The sequence below is a fragment of the Lissotriton vulgaris genome, chromosome 9 (genome assembly GCF_964263255.1).
Source record: "Lissotriton vulgaris chromosome 9, aLisVul1.2, whole genome shotgun sequence".
In the NCBI taxonomy this organism is placed as follows: Eukaryota; Metazoa; Chordata; class Amphibia; order Caudata; family Salamandridae; genus Lissotriton; species Lissotriton vulgaris.
Genome location: NC_141697.1, coordinates 670,753,031 through 670,770,584, shown reverse-complemented (window position 1 = coordinate 670,770,584; position 17,554 = coordinate 670,753,031). Strand labels below are relative to the sequence as shown.

The window sequence follows — 17,554 nt, the reverse complement described above, 5'->3', positions numbered from 1 at the left end:
TTTTCAGCTCACCATTCTTTCGATGTCGTCGCCTTCCAAATCCCAGGGCCTTCTTGTCTGTCTTTTCTTTGTGCAGGGTTTTTTAAGTGGGGTTAGTATGTTCTAGATGCAGGGCACCCTGGCCAATCCTACGATGCCACATCAACACTCCACTCATGTCCCAACCTCCTAAACAGCATTTTGGGGCAATCCAGTTGGCGCTGTCAAGTTTTCTCCAAACAGAGCTCTTCTGAGAGCCCCCACTCCACCCTTACCAGACACTATTGACAGATCCATTCCAACCAAAACATCATTGAAAAGCCTCAACTGTATTGTCTCTAGATGTCTAGGCTCCCTCCTTTATTCAGTAGGGCGGGTTGTCGAAGCCCAGGTGCAGTGTGACAACCTAATTATCAGATGCAGATTTTCCTCACTTCCCCTTTCTCTCCCAGGAACTGGATCATTCACTGATAATTGCTACTTTAGTGTGAGGAGGACGTATTTCTTTGCTCCAGAGTAGAGTAATAAACTGGACCATTAGTGGGACAAGAGCTTTAAATCTGGTTATGAGCTGGGCTACAGAAACATGACAATTCTTCAAGTCCCATAAGGGGTGGCTGTAAATTGTTGGGAACTGCAATTTTAAACTTTGTGCTCTCTATTTACCCCAGTTTGAGATCTTGCTGTACTGTGAAGGCCTAAGTGGAGCGATACTGCACTTTAGGGCAGATTTCACATATATATTTAATACAGTGAAAATACTACAGATTTGCCAGTAGACCCTACTGACATATCTATGAATGCCAACTAAAATGATGAGGCCTACCTTAGGTCAGCACCTATTCTTGCAGAGTCTAATCTGCACCAGACTACCTGTGCTCAATTACTGGGCTGCACATGACCATAGTCTGACACACACATTCGTATATAGGTACACATGTAACCAGTTAGCGCCTGTTACCCTAGGTGCACCACAGCAGCCTTATCTTTACAACACAAACACTGGCAGTAAGCACACTCAGTACAATTAGCTTGAATTTACTGTGAGTGGGACTTAGGTAGTGAGACTCACCCAGAGTAAATATACAAACAACAGATAATTAAAAGCGAAAAATCCTGGTGGACTAAATGGGCGATACCCATTTGCATCATTTGCCATATGTTATGGAAGTCATGGAAAACTAAACTGTGTTGCCTTACACCTCAAGGATTATTTAAAGGTAAACAACCTTCATCCAGACTTTCATTCTCATTTCTGCTCCAGATACAGTTCTAAAGCATCTATAGTGACCTTAAAAATTAGTGATGATAATGACAGTTGCCTCATAACTCATTTAGACATGCATGAAACTAAACAGTGTGTGTGACATTTCAGTGTTGCTTGCATTTCACTCTACAATGCTACCATTGTATTGACTGCCCAAGTTTTAATCGTGCCCTTTCATGCAAAAGGTGTGTTTTTTCAATACCCGCGGAATGACCTTTAAATACTGCCTGTCGGACATTCTAGTGTTGCACATTGTTAGATTCAGAAGCTGAATGTATGTTAACTTCCAAAATTGGCATTGTGTGTAACTTTCAATGGCTCCTTGCACATGACCTTGTGGGTGGATGGATGGGTGAGTGCTTTTATGTGTAGCCTGCCAATGAGGCCCTTGAGGGAACTCCCATCATTGCTTGTGTGTACCCTTCTAAATTTGGCCAATGTGTCGCAATATGGTCATTCTTTTCATTGATGTGTTATGTGACAATTGATTGTTTCTTCTGTCTTTCTAGTTTTGGAAATTCATCAGCTGATACAAAAGCGGGATCTGCTGGTAGCCGACATGCATATCATTGACCTGGAGGCTGAATGTGACTTGGAAAATCAAAGGGGCTCTGAGAGCGTAGAAGTGAGCAAGGACAGTGGCCGGAAAACCAAGGACGTTGCCCTATTGTACCAGGCCCTTATGGAGCAGCTCTGGGGTGTGGTGGATGAGTCTCTGACAATCAGGAGAATCTATGAGCCCCTGGAGGATGTGATTCGAGTCATCGACCAAGAGGAGGCCACGGACAAGAAGACACTTGAAGCAAGGGGTGGCCCCACTGTGACAGGCACCAGGCCAAGAGAGATGAAAAGGAGATGGGCTGAAGCAGTCAAGATGTCCATGACCAAGAGACTCTGCCAGTGCACCGAGGGGAAGGGGGTTTCGATCTCAGCACAGATGGACAAACTAAAGAAGTGTGCTGTGGAGGACCTTTATGCTGTGAAAAACCATCTCATCTGTATGTATCCAAAGGAATATGAGGTCTTCAAAGTCTACTTGAAGAGCTGCCATGATGGCATTGCCAGCTGGCTTGCTGAGGTAGTCCAGAGGAACCTGGAGGACATCAATGATCTCTATGTTGTTCTCGATTGGAACAGTAACATTTATAATAGGTAAGGATCAATGGATGACTTGGGAGTGGCAAGAAGCGAAAACCAATAACTAATAGAGGATCCTTTTTAATCTTACTGTCTCTGGTGAGGCATTTTGAGTGTTGTACATTTTTAAGGGAAAAGCACTTAGAAACTCATATGAAATGGCAATATCTCTCTACCTTGATCAGCCCTAACTGAGGACCAATACAATTCTGTCAATACACCATATTCCTCATCAGGATCACATGTCACCTCCCACTGTATATATATCTATATTCACTAAAAAAACGCAAAGGTTAAATTATATTTAGGTGAAATATTCAGTAACAATGTAACATCTTAAACTATAAAGACCTCTGAAATTCACCAGTTATAGTTATCTCAAGCAACTATAACTCGTGCCCTAAGGTAACTATAACTCTTACCCCCGACATGCACAGTTTTCTATAATTTTACTGCAAATTTTGCAGTGATATTATTAATGAAACATAGATGTCATGAGTGGTGTAATATGTGGGGTAATTCAGTGCATGGCGAGGGGGCAGCCACCACTTACTTGTTAGGGGTGCCGGGGACCTTCCAAGGCATGCTGCAGGAGCTGGCATTGTTCTTTCCTAGAGGGAGCAGCTACTAATGCTGCTCCCTCCAGGTAGAAACTATATTTTGATCTGTTTCTCTACCTGCGACAGTGCTGACAGGGAAACGGATCAATAGTCAGCTCCCAGCCGGCGGTAGCAGTTTCAAAGCTCCTGCCGGCTGGAAGCAGACTATGTGTTTCTCCCGCATGGCAAAAGGTTTGAAAATACTCCCACCAAGCAGGAGCAAGCATAAGTTTCCCTGTGTGCAAACTGCTATGTCCCGGGGGTGGGCTCTGCAGGATGCAGCTAGCGAGGCAACCCTGGGGAATAGGTACCTCCTTGTTTTTCAAACAATTAGCAGTCCTGGGGTATGGGGTCCCTGGAGCCTATTGAGGCCCATAGATGATGGAGGCATGCCACCCCCTCGTCTTAAAAATACATCTTTGGTCCAGGCAGTGTTCCTCATCTTTGGACCAGGCAGGGTTCCTCTAGGACTACACCACCGTGTCTAAGTTGCAGGGTATCCCTACCCTGCCCGCTCATATCTTTTTTTAAAACTTTTTTTAGGACTTGGGATTAGGATGGCTGCCACCACTTTCTGGTTGAGGTGGTGACACTCAATCAGATTTCAGCTTGAAAATCTTTCGGGATCCGCAGAGGCTCCATGTCCCTAGATATACAAAGCTTCTGATTATTAACTGCTCAAAAACTACTGAACAGAGTTACACACAAAACACAAAACAAAAGGAAGGCACTCTTTCTGGAACAAGCTCTAGCTTTCCACCAAACCTGGTGTAATCTGTTCAGCGGTACAGGTTGTAGCTGTGTCTAAATTTCCTATGTGAAAATGCATGGGGAAAATGCATTTTGGGACCCTTCCTTTTTTCTCGGCCCCTGCCTAATGGATCACTACGAAACTTTCCATGCACATGCTAGTAAAAACTAGCACTTTTTTGGAAAATTTCATGGATATTCGTCAATTGGCGCCAGTTATTAGCAACACAATCAGGATCCTAACTGTAATACCATTGCCCCTGGGTAATCTATCTATCTATCTATCTATCTATCTATCTATCTATCTATCTATCTATCTATCTATCTATCTATCTATCTATCTATCTATCTATCTATCTATCTATCTATCTATCTATCTATCTATCTATCTATCTATCCTACTGGCTGTTGACAATAAGTAGTTATAGTTAGGACCATGTTTCCATAGGAAAAGCATTTTTTGACTTGCCTATATAATTGCCGTCGCTTTATGAATCTTCACGAAATTTTCAGAAACAAAAGTGCACCGGTGATTCTTGTTGCACATTGAAACTTTTGGGGTGATACGTCAAGTGTGGGCTGAGAAAAAGAAGGGGGTCAAAACAAGTGTGTTGCCCATGTTAATTCCCATAGGAGCTTTAAACTCGACTACAGCCTGAAGCACTAGACAGAATGACACCAAATTTGGCAGAAAGCTAGCTTTTGGTCAGCTGATTATGCTTTTTGTTATTTGGTGTAAATCTGTTTAGTAGTTGTTGATAGATTTAAGGAAATTTGTATCTGCAATCATGGCTAATTTGCAAATAACTGCAAGCTCATGCAGGCATCGGTAGCTCCGATTGGCTGCCAACACTTCAATGAGTAAGTGTTGGCTGCAATCCTTGGTCCCACAAAAACAAAAGGTGGAAGTGTAGAGGGACCCTGGCATGTCAAAGAGCATTGTATTAGAAAACATTTGCTGCAAATTTGTGGCAATTTATTTTAAAAAACAAGTGCGGTCTCCCCCTTTAATGGCCCTGTGGACTGCGACCCACCCATGGCCAGTCCCTGCTATGTCCTGGCCACCCCAGGACATAGCTGTTTGTGTTTGCTTGGCGGGAGCTGACAAACTTCCATTAAGAAAAAGCATACACTCGGGTTCTAGAAAGCATGCGCTGTCAAAGTGCTCCAACCCACTAGAAGTGGGGGTTTCATCTCTTTCCCTTCCCGCAGACATGTGGGCAGGGAAAGAGATGAAAGTATTGCTTGTGAACACAGGGAGCTGTATTTCCAGCCACTGCCTGCGTGCAGCAATGCCAGCTCCACCAGGAGGCAGGGAACCGGCTAGGACCACACGGACATTGAGCCTTCCCCTGTGGTTCTGGGAGAATGAACAGAAAGGGGCAGAAAGCTACAAAATTAAGGTCAGAAACAACCAGAAAGATAAAAGTGGGAAACAAGCAGAAAGAGGCAAAATAAAGGTCAGCAAGTAGCAGAAAGGCTAAATAAAAGTCTGCAGCGGGCAGAAAGAGGCAAGATAAAGGAGACAAACAAGCAGAAAGAGGCAGAATAAAGGCCAGAAACAAGCAGAAAGAGGCAGAATAAAGGTTAGCAATGAGCAGAAAGAGGCAAGGAAAAGGTCGCCAACGAGCAGAAAGAGGCAAAATAAAGGTCAGAAACAAGCAGTAAGATTCAGAATAAAGATTGGGAGCGAGTCCCACTCAGAGACTCATGCACTCATTCATAGTGCCACTCATTTACAGACTCATTCAGACATGAATACACCAAGTCACAGTACCACTCATAATCAAACACCCACTCACAGACCCACTCAGAGACTCACACACCCTCTCACAGACCCACTCAGATGCATGCACCCACTCAAACACTCATAAACCCACTCCAAAACTAATGCACCCACTCACAGACCCACTCATAGACTCATGCTTCCTCTCACAGATCAACACAGTGACTCACTGACACACTCAGACACTCACACACCCACTCACAGACCATCTCAGAGACTCACACAACCACTCACACCCCTGAACCCGATCAACTAATTAACCCACTCATAGACTCATGCACCCACTCACATATCCACACAGAGACTCACACATCCACACATTTACTCACAGACTCACTTAAACACTTACACGCCTACTGAGGGACTCATGCTCCCACTCACATATCCAAACAGGCACTGCTACACATACATACATAGCCATGTACACACCCATAGTCACTCACACACACACACTCACAGGCCCATACAGCCACCCACAAATCCACTCACACACCCACTCAGAGACCCATACAGTCACTCACACACACACCCTCACCTACCTATGCAACCACTCACATATCTAATCTCAAATGTTACAGTTAGGAAATGTAATTTAAGAACATAGGAAACCACAGAAAAATAACAAAGATTACGGGGACATTAAAGTTAGGAAATAGAATTGAAAAAATGTAGAGATTTACTGAAAAAACTAAGGTTACAGTGACATTTTAGTTAGGCTCAGATTTTACTCTTACACAACCAGTGAAATTTAGCAGTTATAGTTAGTTACCTGAGCAAACTAAAACTTACACCGCCACTTGGCACTGCTTATGACCTTAGATGGTACATTACTGATGACATGGTCAGTGGCATCATTGATGACATCTCAAATGACATCGCAGATGACAGTATCCACAGAAGCACTCACACACCCACTCACACCCTCATGCAACCTCTGATACACCCACTCACATACCCATCCAACCACTCACATACCCCTTCACTGACCCATACAACTACTTACTTACACAATCACTCATACAGCCACTCACGTAACCACTTCCTCACTCATACAGCCACTCCCACACCCACTCACAGACTCATAGTCACCCTCCCACACACCCATACAACCACTCACATATCCATCCACCCACACAGCAACTTACACAACTACTCACTCACCCATACAGCCACTCACACAGCCACTCACTAACCCATACCACTACAGTGCTACTCACTCACCCATACAGCCACTCACACATCCATTCTCTCATCCACTAAACCATTTATATACCTATTCACACATCAATACAATCACTCATGTGCCCACTCACTCATCTATACAGCCACTCACACAAATACTTAATGTGCAAAACAGCTACTCACAGACCCACTCACTAACCCATACACTCATATAGCCACTCTTTTACCCATACATTCACTTACACACCCAATCACTCACCCGTAGAGAAATTCACACAGCCTCCCTGTCACCCATACAGCTACTCACACACACACTCATCCACTTATAGAGCTACACACACAGCCACCACAGTCACAATACAGCCACTCACACACACTTACCCACCCATACAGCCACTCACACCTCACTCAAAAACTGATAGTCACAGTGCCACTCAAATGACATATATTAGAAAAAGTATCTCTCATTAGCAGTACAAAAAGAATAGTAATTGAACTTATGCAGTAGCTTTGGATATATCTTTAACTCACAGACACTTTTACAAAACACTTACTGGATGATGTCATCAGTGATGTGATTTGAGATGACATGAGTAATATCACTGAGCATGTCATGAGTGATGTAATATGTGAGGTCATAGGCAGTACATTGAGTGGTTCTGACGTTATAGTTGGCTCAGGTAATTATAACTGCTGAATTTCACTGGTTTTCTGCGAGGGAAGTCTGAGCCTAAGTATAACGTCCTTGGAACCTTTTTCTCAGTGATCTAAAAAAAAAGTGATCAAGTGGTGTTCGCGCTGCGAAACGCGTCTCTGACAACTTGGGCGAATAACATATAATTGAGCACGAGAATTGGGTCCGTGTCCTGTTCTGCTGACTACCGCGTGATTCAAGACGCTGCGGCTGCGCAGGATTTGTTCATATATATATATATCTATCTATATATATATATATATCTGCAACGAAAATACTCAGTGGAGTACGCCGGTAATTCAATATTATATGTCGAACGAAGTTCCAATCGCGCTCTCGGAACAATTGCAAAAAACGACCAGAAATCCAAGTGTCATTCAAAGGGGGTTTATTGACTTCATAAACCTGCTGTGACGCTTTTCACCCTCAAGGGGCTTGTTCACACAACGGTGTCCCCACCGGCAAGGGTTTCATACACTTCCTGGTTGTACATGTGCATCAAAATAGGACTAGACATTGGATTTCAGATACTGGCGCCATTTTGTAATAAACATAGTGTTTTAACATTCTGACTTCGCTTGCGACGCAACTCCAGCAATGCGCCACTTTTACGGCACAGATGCATCACGCATCTGTGCCCTTTTTGTCCCATGGTGCGCTGCATTGCAAATGCGGCGCATCCATGATGGCGGAGCTGTGGCACACAATAACTGGCACATCCCTGCTGATATGCAGGGATGCGCCAGTTATTGTAAATATGCCCCTCAGTGTTTTGGTATTTCGACATAAATAGGCTGGTGCCTTTGTCATGGTACACGCCCATTGCATTGTGGTACTTGTGGTGTGTGCGCCACTTATCTCGTCTATACTTTGTGTTACAGTCCACTTTAGACAGTGTCATCATTTGACGCCCCAAATAGTCGGATTAGTCTATCTGTAAGTGTCCTTTCTGACTCAAACCACATTTATGTCTGTTACCAAAATCAGTTTTCTGCACCTAGTGTAATGTTGGCTTCTACGGCGCCCACCCCAATGCAGGTTCGGAGATTATGTTCGCATGTGCCGGGAATGTGCTCCTTGCATTGTACCTATCCCATGTATGTAGGTCTCATAGATACCTATACGCACGCTGGATCGGCTTAGGAACATTATTGTGAACCCATATAGTGGGAAGGACTATTGACCGTTATGCATTAAAAGGTTTGGGTGGGAAGCCTCCCATGAGTAACCTTATCATACCAGTTCGTGTATGTTCCCCGCCTTAGTGGTGCACCCTCTTGAACCCAAAAGAAATTAAGTGATAAATCATTCGATATTGAAAATTAAAATTAGTGAGTTCTTATCTGTCCCCTGGGATGAAGCCTTAGAAAAGGGTAGGGATCCTTGTGTCACGAGCCCGAGACATAGTCCCTTTCTTTCTTCCTGTGAAGATAAAAAAGCAGTCTCAGACGTGTGTACAGCTGAATCAAGGCACAAACTGAAAATGTACATATGTTTCCAGCTAACGTTATCAAAGCGTTATGAGGCACAAACTTTACATACAAGCATCCATGTTTTTAACCTCAAAAAATCTCAATGACACAGGCAAGATGCATCCTCTGTAATCTATTCGTCCTGTAAATGTATGGCCATCGCCTCATCCAAGTTATGGCCATTCGGATGTCTGGATTTCTGGTGGTTTTTTGCAATTGTTCCGAGAGCGCAGTTGGAACTTTGTTTAACATATAATAATATATGTATATATATATATATATATATATATATATATATATATATATTATATATATATATATATATATATATATATATATATATATGACGTACAAGTTACCTCTAGAAAGAAGAACTCAGAGGCCAGAGGGAGTTCAGGAAAAACAGTTTGTTTATTTCTCAGGTTCCCGGTGGCGGCGAATGCATTTCGGCTCAGTTAGCCTTCCTCAGCGCTCAATCACTGTGACATGGCCTCCCCAGGTAACTCCTCCATGCTGAAATGCTTGGCAATACCTGGATCTCTTCCCCCTTATGAAGACGTCACACCCATGCAGTCCGAGTTTAATAGAGGGACTGCAAGTCCCAGAATGCGCAGTCACGGTCAATCCAGGCGGGTGGTGTGGAGGAGTGAGTGAAACAATGGGTTCGTGGAGCCGAGCAGGTAGGTAGGGGCAGGCACGCAGTCGTGGCACCAGAGAAAGTCCACTGCCGTTTTCCTTGGTCCCTCGTGCCGCTACAGCCTGTTACAACACGCAAGCGATCCACTAGGCAGGGGCAGTCAATGCGGACTGGGCTCCCAATCAGGTGAAATACCTTGAACTCCCCAATGGTGCTGTGTGTGTTCAGGCGGTCACCGGAGCTTTTCGATTCCTCGAAGAATGTAGAGCTGCTAGCAGCTGGATGCCCAACTTAGTTCCGGGACACTTGGACGTAGCGGGGCCATCTGTTCTGCGTCGTAGGCAGGCGCAGTATACATGACGTACAAGTTACCTCCAGAAAGAAGAACTCAGAGGCCAGAGGGAGTTCAGGAAAAACAGTTCGTTTATTTCTCAGGTTATATATATTTACAAAGACAATACGTCGACAGTCCTTTGTTAAAGAGGAACTGCTTCATATTATCGGACCGTGTCTGGGAGGTCCCTTACGTCGACGCGCCCTCTGGTCTGGAGGCGGTGTGGGGAACCCGGCAAACGAAGGAGATATATTTATATATATATTGCAGCAGCAAAAACTCTTCACAAAAGACACTGCACTCCTCTTGGATTTCAATTCAATTTAATGACCTGTTTTCTTTTTCCATCTACGCGTTTCGAACACTATGGTTCCTGATCCCAGTAGTAAACAGAAGTCCCTTGTTTGTTTTACACATTTATACAGAGTTACCACTTATGCCTTTAATGAGGCATTATGGGCTTTGTAGTTAGTTTAGCATATAACTTCTTGCGGAATGAATGCAACAACGTGAACTTCAACTTGGCTGCACCACCCACTTGGGATTATTTTAATACAACTCAGTATAGTCACGACAGCGCATTTGTGAAAGATATGGACCACAGGTACCATCAGGCCACAGGGGTGGCCACGCCTCACTGGGGCGTGACTTCAAGAAGTTAAATGTGGCACTGAAAAATTGCCGTGCTATCCTGAGCATTGTCCAATGCCTCTGAGGAAGTGCTCTATGCAGGAAACGCGTCCGGCAGGACATTAATTTGCTGCAAGTCCAAGTTTCTACACACTGTTGTCTGAACTGAAAAAATGTGGCTTAAGTTTATCTTCGTGGGAGGCTCCCTTCATTTGACAGGCAACTGTTTTGGATATATATATATATATAAAGAAATACTGGTCCTGCACCTCCAACTCTGGCGAACAGAAAACCACGGCGAGTCCCAAAGATTTCAGGCAAAGATGTTTTTTATTTTACCACAACACTACGGTCTGACGCGTTTCGGGCGGATGCCCTTGCTCACAGATATGGTGATGGATCAAACCCAGATCTTTTGAATGGGTGTGAGTGTTTGATTGATTCAGATGCTCCGTCCATCACCACCCCCTTTTGTACCGCTTGCTCACAGATAGTCTTGCCGGTGTGTGCCATTAATTTTTAAATGCATTAGTGAACACCATGTGATCATAGAGATAGACAACATACTACTCAAAAATGTCTGTAGTTCTTGGATTTCGAACGGAAGGGTAACAGGTGAAAATATTAACCCATCAAACAATTCATATACCGAATAAATTCAGGTAACAATGATCTCTACTGTCAATTTCATGAAAAAAAAAATATATATATATATATCTGCCTAAATGCAGGATATTTGCCGAGGTAGTCTGAATAGTATTTGTGCAAAAATGCAAATGTAAACATGTATCAAATGAACATTATATATCGCAAATGTAAACATATTGACTGTGCAAATATATGCATTTTGATAATAATATATCGATTTGGATACATTTCAATAAATAATAGGAAGAAAGATTATCAAAATTAAATAACATATTTAAAAGTTGAACAGTTCATATATAAATGTAAACATCATAATTGTGCAAAATACGCAGAATTATATAAATACTACAACAGACTACAATAGTAAATATAAATATCTGAATGATATAAATAGATAAAGACAGTAGGGACATCTATAAAGATGGCAGCCCTTCTTAAGATCATACGAGACTGTGTTGAAGTGTATGTTAACAATTATATGTGTATTATACAAAAAACAAAAACCCCAGGTGAATTCCATGGTGCAGTAGAGACTATAAATCAATTTCTGCATCTAAATGGAAAATATGTACAATTAAAAAGAATGGCCAAGAAACAGCAAATTATTACATGGGCGTGGAAGGTGGTCATAGTTAAGCTAATATCAGTAGAAAGCAAACTAGGATGAGATATTGAATGGAAGGAGTAACAGCTGCACACTCTATAAAACATGATATAGATCTTCCGTGTTGAGGCCATTTGGCACTTTACTGTCCAACTCAAGAATAATTTTTGATTCTAATTGCCTAAGCATTTTATCTCTGTGGCCTCCCCTGCGTGGTTTGGGGACAGCAGCTAATACAAAGTACTTAAGACACTCAAGGTTGTTGTTATGCATCATCTTAAAATGTCTTGTGACAGGATAGGAGCTGTTGTTGTTGACAATGGCTCGCAGGTGCTGCAAGATTCTGACATGCACCTGAAGCCTGGTACTCCCAACATACCTAAGGCCGCAGGTGCACGTCAGAATGTAAACAGCATACTCCGTCTTGCAATTAAAGATGCCCTTGATTGGTGATGGAGTTGGACTGAACGGAGTGGCATACTTGATAGTGTTGATGCCAAACTTACATGCTCTACAACTAGAACATTTGGTAAACCCCGGCCGGGGTTGTAACCAAGATTCAGTTTTCAAAAGTTCAGGGAATGGATTAGAAACATGTTGGCGCATGGAAGGACCCTTCCGATAGGTGATGTTGGGTCCGCACGTTAGTTAGGGTGCTAGGACACCATCGGTCATCAATATCGGCCAACTTTTAGTTAAAATGGCTCTGATGCGCCGTTCCTGACAGTTGTATGTTGTCATAAATCTCAGACTTGAGTCGTCTTTACTGTTGATTTTTTCCGGACAGGGAACTACTGAGGGATTTAAGAGGGATTCCCTGGATCTTTTCTTCAGTTTTTCAGTAGCTATTTTAAGCACCCTATCACTATATCCCCTGTCTTTGAATCTTTTAAGAGCTTGAGTAGTGCAAACTGCGAATTCTTCCTCTGTATTGCAAATCCTTTTTTAGCCGGAGCAACTCCCCATAGGGGATGTTGTCAACGACATGGCGAGGGTGTGCGCTACTGGTGTGGAGAACTGAGTTTCCCGCCGTCTTTTTTCTAAATAGGGTGGTTGCAATTTTTCCATTTTTAACAAATAGTTTAACATCTAAGAAATCTACAGTTTGTTTGCCCATTTTATATGTAAATTTCAGATTTTCTTGATTGGTGTTAAGTTGTTCAATAAAACCAATGGCACTGGTTTCATCCCCCCTCCAAATCATAAAAACATTGTCAATAAACCATATCCACTGTACTATGTGTTGTGAGTAAGTGTCATGATGTTTTCCCATGAGGACCTGCTTCTCCCACCAGCCCACGTGCAGGCACGCATAGCTGGGAGAGAAGCAGGCCCCCATAGCCACACCCCTTTTCTGCAGATAAGTCTCTTTAGCAAAGACAAAGTAGTTGTTATAAAAACTCCATGTGACAAGCTCTATGATCATCGTATTATGATTGTAACAATTAAGGGGTCTAGTCCCTAGGAAAAATTCAAGTGCCCTCAGTCCTGTACTATGTTCAATACTAGTATATAAGGACTCTATGTCCAGGGCAATGAGTAAAGAGTCAGATGTCCAAGGAGTATTCTTTATCTTGCGCAGAAAGGATACTCCGTGGTAACAGAGCGCGCTATAAAAGTTTTAATAAACATAAACATAAACATAGGTGGGCAGGTCTTTTACCAAACTTTGCAAAAAGTAATCCACGTAGATAGCAATGTGTTCCACCATACTGTCAATTGCCAATATGATCGGTCTTCCTGGAACTGGTAAGGTTTCCTTGTGGATCTTAGGGATTAAATATAACCTGAGCATAACTGGATGCTCTACATCTAGGAACTTGAACTCTTGCATGGAGATCAGGCCTTCCCTCTTGTATTTGTAGAGCATTTTTTTGAGAGTGCCTCTCGCTTTGTCATACTCTTTTGCGTTGGTTTTCTGATAACATGTGATATCTGAAAGTTGTCTTGTCGCCTCATTGATGTAGTCTTTTTGCGGCCAAATCACAATGTTACCACCTTTATCTGAGCTGCAGACAATGTTTTTGTGGTCAGATTTTAATTTGTTCATAAGTGCCCAGTAAAGTTTTTCCCTAGTATCTTTCTGTCTTTTGCCATGTTTTATTTGGTAATGTAATTTTTTAAGATCTGCTGTCACCACTTCGTGGAATGAATCGATGGTGTCTCGGGGCATGGTTGATATGAAATTGGAGCCAGGTTTGAATGGACTGCTACCTGCTCCTATTTGGTTAATTTCGGCGTCTCTGAGCTCTTGCTGGGTCGATGGATTAGAGTTGATACTATCAGAAGTATCAGTGGTTTCTCCCATTTGGTGCAAAGTAAGTAATGCCCTGATATCATGAGCCAACAACGTAGAAGGATTCAGTTCAATATTGGTAGGCTCCGTCTCATTCAGACCTTCCTTAATATTGAAGAACTTACGCAGTTTGAGTTTGCGTATATATTGAAAAACATCTATTCTGGTCTTCAAATAGTTAAAGTCACTTATTGTGCAAAAACTCAACCCCAAGCTTAGCAGTTGTTTTTCTGCCTCTGTAAGCGACGTGGAGGAGAGATTTATAATAGTCCTGTCATTTAGTTTCTGTTCCACCAGTGTTGTTTCTTTTTTTTGTTTGAGTTTGTGTTTTTTACGGCGTTCCGTCCTTCGTTGGTTGAGTTTTGCCCTTTTTGTGGCTGCAGCTGTGGCTGCTGCTGACTCCTTGAGCGTAGTGATCGGAGGCGAGCATTGACTAAAAAATCAACCTCCTCTCCTAAATCTAGCCTCGTTGTTGGTTCTCCAGAGATTGCCCCTATTGTTGTACTATCCTCAGAGTAGACACTACTATTTGATGTTTCTTCATCACTCTGATCTGGGTTGGTATCTGTACGCACAGGTTGTGGCATTCTTGTTGGATTTGTGGGAGCACTCATGGGCGCAGTTGTTTTCTGATTCATTTTTGTTTTTTTGGCACTTTGGTATTTGCGCGCAAATGTGTAGATAGGACCCTGCTCATAGTCCTCCTTGTCGCGCTCAAACTTATACGCCTTGCGCGCCTTAATTTTGTCCTCATGTTTCACTAGGCGCTCTTGAATTTCCTTTCTGGATGTTGCAATTAAATCGTTTGGTTCCAATTTTTGCAATTCATCATATCTATATAGATCTATAAATCTATATATATCTATATCTATATCTATATATATATATATTCACTGAAAAAACCATAGGTTATAGACCATATATAGTTAGGAATTCGCATTTACAAAACCTTATTTTACTCACACAAAACCATTGAAATTCCATATATAGTTAGTTGCACTAACTATATATCGCGCACCCGCAATCCACTGCTGATGATGTCACATATTACATCATTCATGACATGGTCAGTGACATCACTGATGACATCACTGATGACATCTCAAATGACATCACTGATGACATCTCAAATGACATCACTGATGACATCACTGATGACATCTCATTTGACATTACTGATCACATCACTGATGATATCATTCATGTGATAATACGATGAACCTCTTCAGACTCTAATATAACCTTAGATACAATCAGTGTAAACAGACACTCACAGACTGTCACTCATCCATGGAGTTACTCACACACCTAGTCAGTCATGCAAAGAATCAATCACACCTCCATTTCCTCAACTATACAGTTATACAAACTTTACTTATTCAAACATATACTAACACATATTTACTCTCTTATACAATCCCTGATACAAGTTCACAATGATCCATACAGCCACTCACACATTCACTGGCTCTTATGCACAGTTATTTATATATGTCAACTCTCACATGTACTGTGTCTTACATATGTACTTACTTTGACATGTAGCACTGAGATATCCATTCACTCGCCAATACACTCATGCACACAGTCAACCACCCATACAGCTGTTTCCACATGCACTTTTGAAACCATACATCTAGTGAATCAACTGCTCACACATCTATGCACAGAGTCATACACCTCCCAGCCACCCACACACACACTCAGTCTCCCATACAAATACTTGGGCAACCAATCAATAACCCATATAGTTACTCATATAGCTACTTATCAACACATGCAACAGTTTACAGAACAACAGACATAATGATGCACAAATTAAGACAGTTTAGTCACTAACCCATGCACTCAGTAAGACACAGTTAATCACTCACTCATACAGTCAGTCATGCACCTACTAAATCCTTCATCCAGACACTTATACATCCACTCATTCTTCAATATGTAAGACATATTTTAACTTTACAGAAACATACAGTCACTGGATGATGTCATCAGTGATGTCATTTGAGATGTCATCAGTGATGTCATCAGTGATGTCATCAGTGATGTCACTGACCATGTCATGAATGATGTAATATGTGACATCATCAGCAGTGGATTGCGGGTGCGCGATATATAGTTAGTGCAACTAACTATATATGGAATTTCAATGGTTTTGTGTGAGTAAAATAAGGTTTTGTAAATGCTAATTCCTAACTATATATGGTCTATAACCTATGGTTTTTTCAGTGAATTTTCAAGGTTTTGTAAATGCTAATTCCTAACTATATATGGTCTATAGCCTATGGTTTTTTCAGTGAATATATATATATACATACATATATAAACATATATCATCTGTATATCTATATAAATACAAACATAAATGCATGCATACATATACTTATATGCATACAGATGCATGTTATTTACATGAAAGTTGAAAAAACACTAATAAAAGCAAAGCTAAAAAGCCACCTCATTACAAACAGAATGGCTTTAACTTAAACGAGGGCGAGATCTATTGCATTTTCAATGCTTGTTTACTTTGGTTCCATCAAGAAGGCATTCAGATGTGTCACACATTTGCCATAAATTCTGAATGTTAGCACTCTAGTTGCACATTAGATCACTGTAGTAAAGCTACTGCTCACCAGGGACGTCTGCTGCTGGTATTCAAAGTGCATGTTTCAGTCTGCATGTCAGAATTTTTTTAATGAAATAGAAGAGGATTTGAGAAGTCACTCAAAATGATCCCTAATTTTTCTTTCTGAAGCACTAATCATACTTTCTATGGCAAAATTAACCCCCTCATGTTGTTCCTTTTTAAATTGAGTGTTTTCAGACTTACCACTTCATTCCAATCAAGATGGCTTCTGGTGTCCCATACTTTTGTCATAAGTAAGACTGTTAGCGCTCTAGTTGTTCTTTAGAACACTCTGGGACATTCTGTCATTAGGCTATACTTGGGGTACATCTGGGTGATATTTGGGCTACATTTAGGCTCTTTTGTCTCTGGTGGCCATCTTGGGAGACTGTATGTCAGAATTTTTTAATGAAATTGAAGAGGGTTTGAGAAGTCACTCAAAATGTGCCCTAATTTTTCTTTCTGCAGCACTAATCATAATTCATATGGCAAAATATACCCCCTCCTTTTGTTCCTTTTTAAATTAAATGTTTTAAGAGTTACCACTTTATTCCAATCAAGATGGCTTCAGGTGTGCCATACCTTTGTAATAAGTAGGACTGTTAGCGCTCTAGTTGTTCTTTAGAACACTCTGGGACATTCTGTCATTGGGCTATACTTGGGCTACATCTGGGTGATATTTGGGCTACATTTGGGCTCTTTTGTCTCTGGTGGCCATTTTGGGAGACTGCATATCAGAATTTTTTAATGAAATAGAAGAGGATTTGAAAAGTCACTCAAAATGTGCCCTAATTTTTCTTTCCGCAGCACTAATAATACCTTCTATTGCATAATATACCCCCTCATTTTGTTCCTTTTTAAATTAAATGTTTTAAGAGTTACCACTTTATTCCCATCACGATGGCTCCAG

The 17,554-nt window shown here is 41.7% G+C and overlaps 1 protein-coding gene across 5 annotated transcripts in view; it reads left to right on the top strand.

Moving 5' to 3' along the window:
* EXOC3L2 (exocyst complex component 3 like 2) overlaps window positions 1-17,554 on the top strand; it is a 465,790-nt gene that overhangs the window by 246,028 nt on the left and 202,208 nt on the right. For all 5 annotated transcript variants that reach the window (XM_086938385.1, XM_086938387.1, XM_086938384.1 and 2 more), the window contains exon 3: window positions 1,756-2,398. In XM_086938385.1, the coding sequence (XP_086794511.1) occupies window positions 1,756-2,398 (643 nt within the window). The remainder of the gene's footprint in view (window positions 1-1,755; window positions 2,399-17,554) is intronic.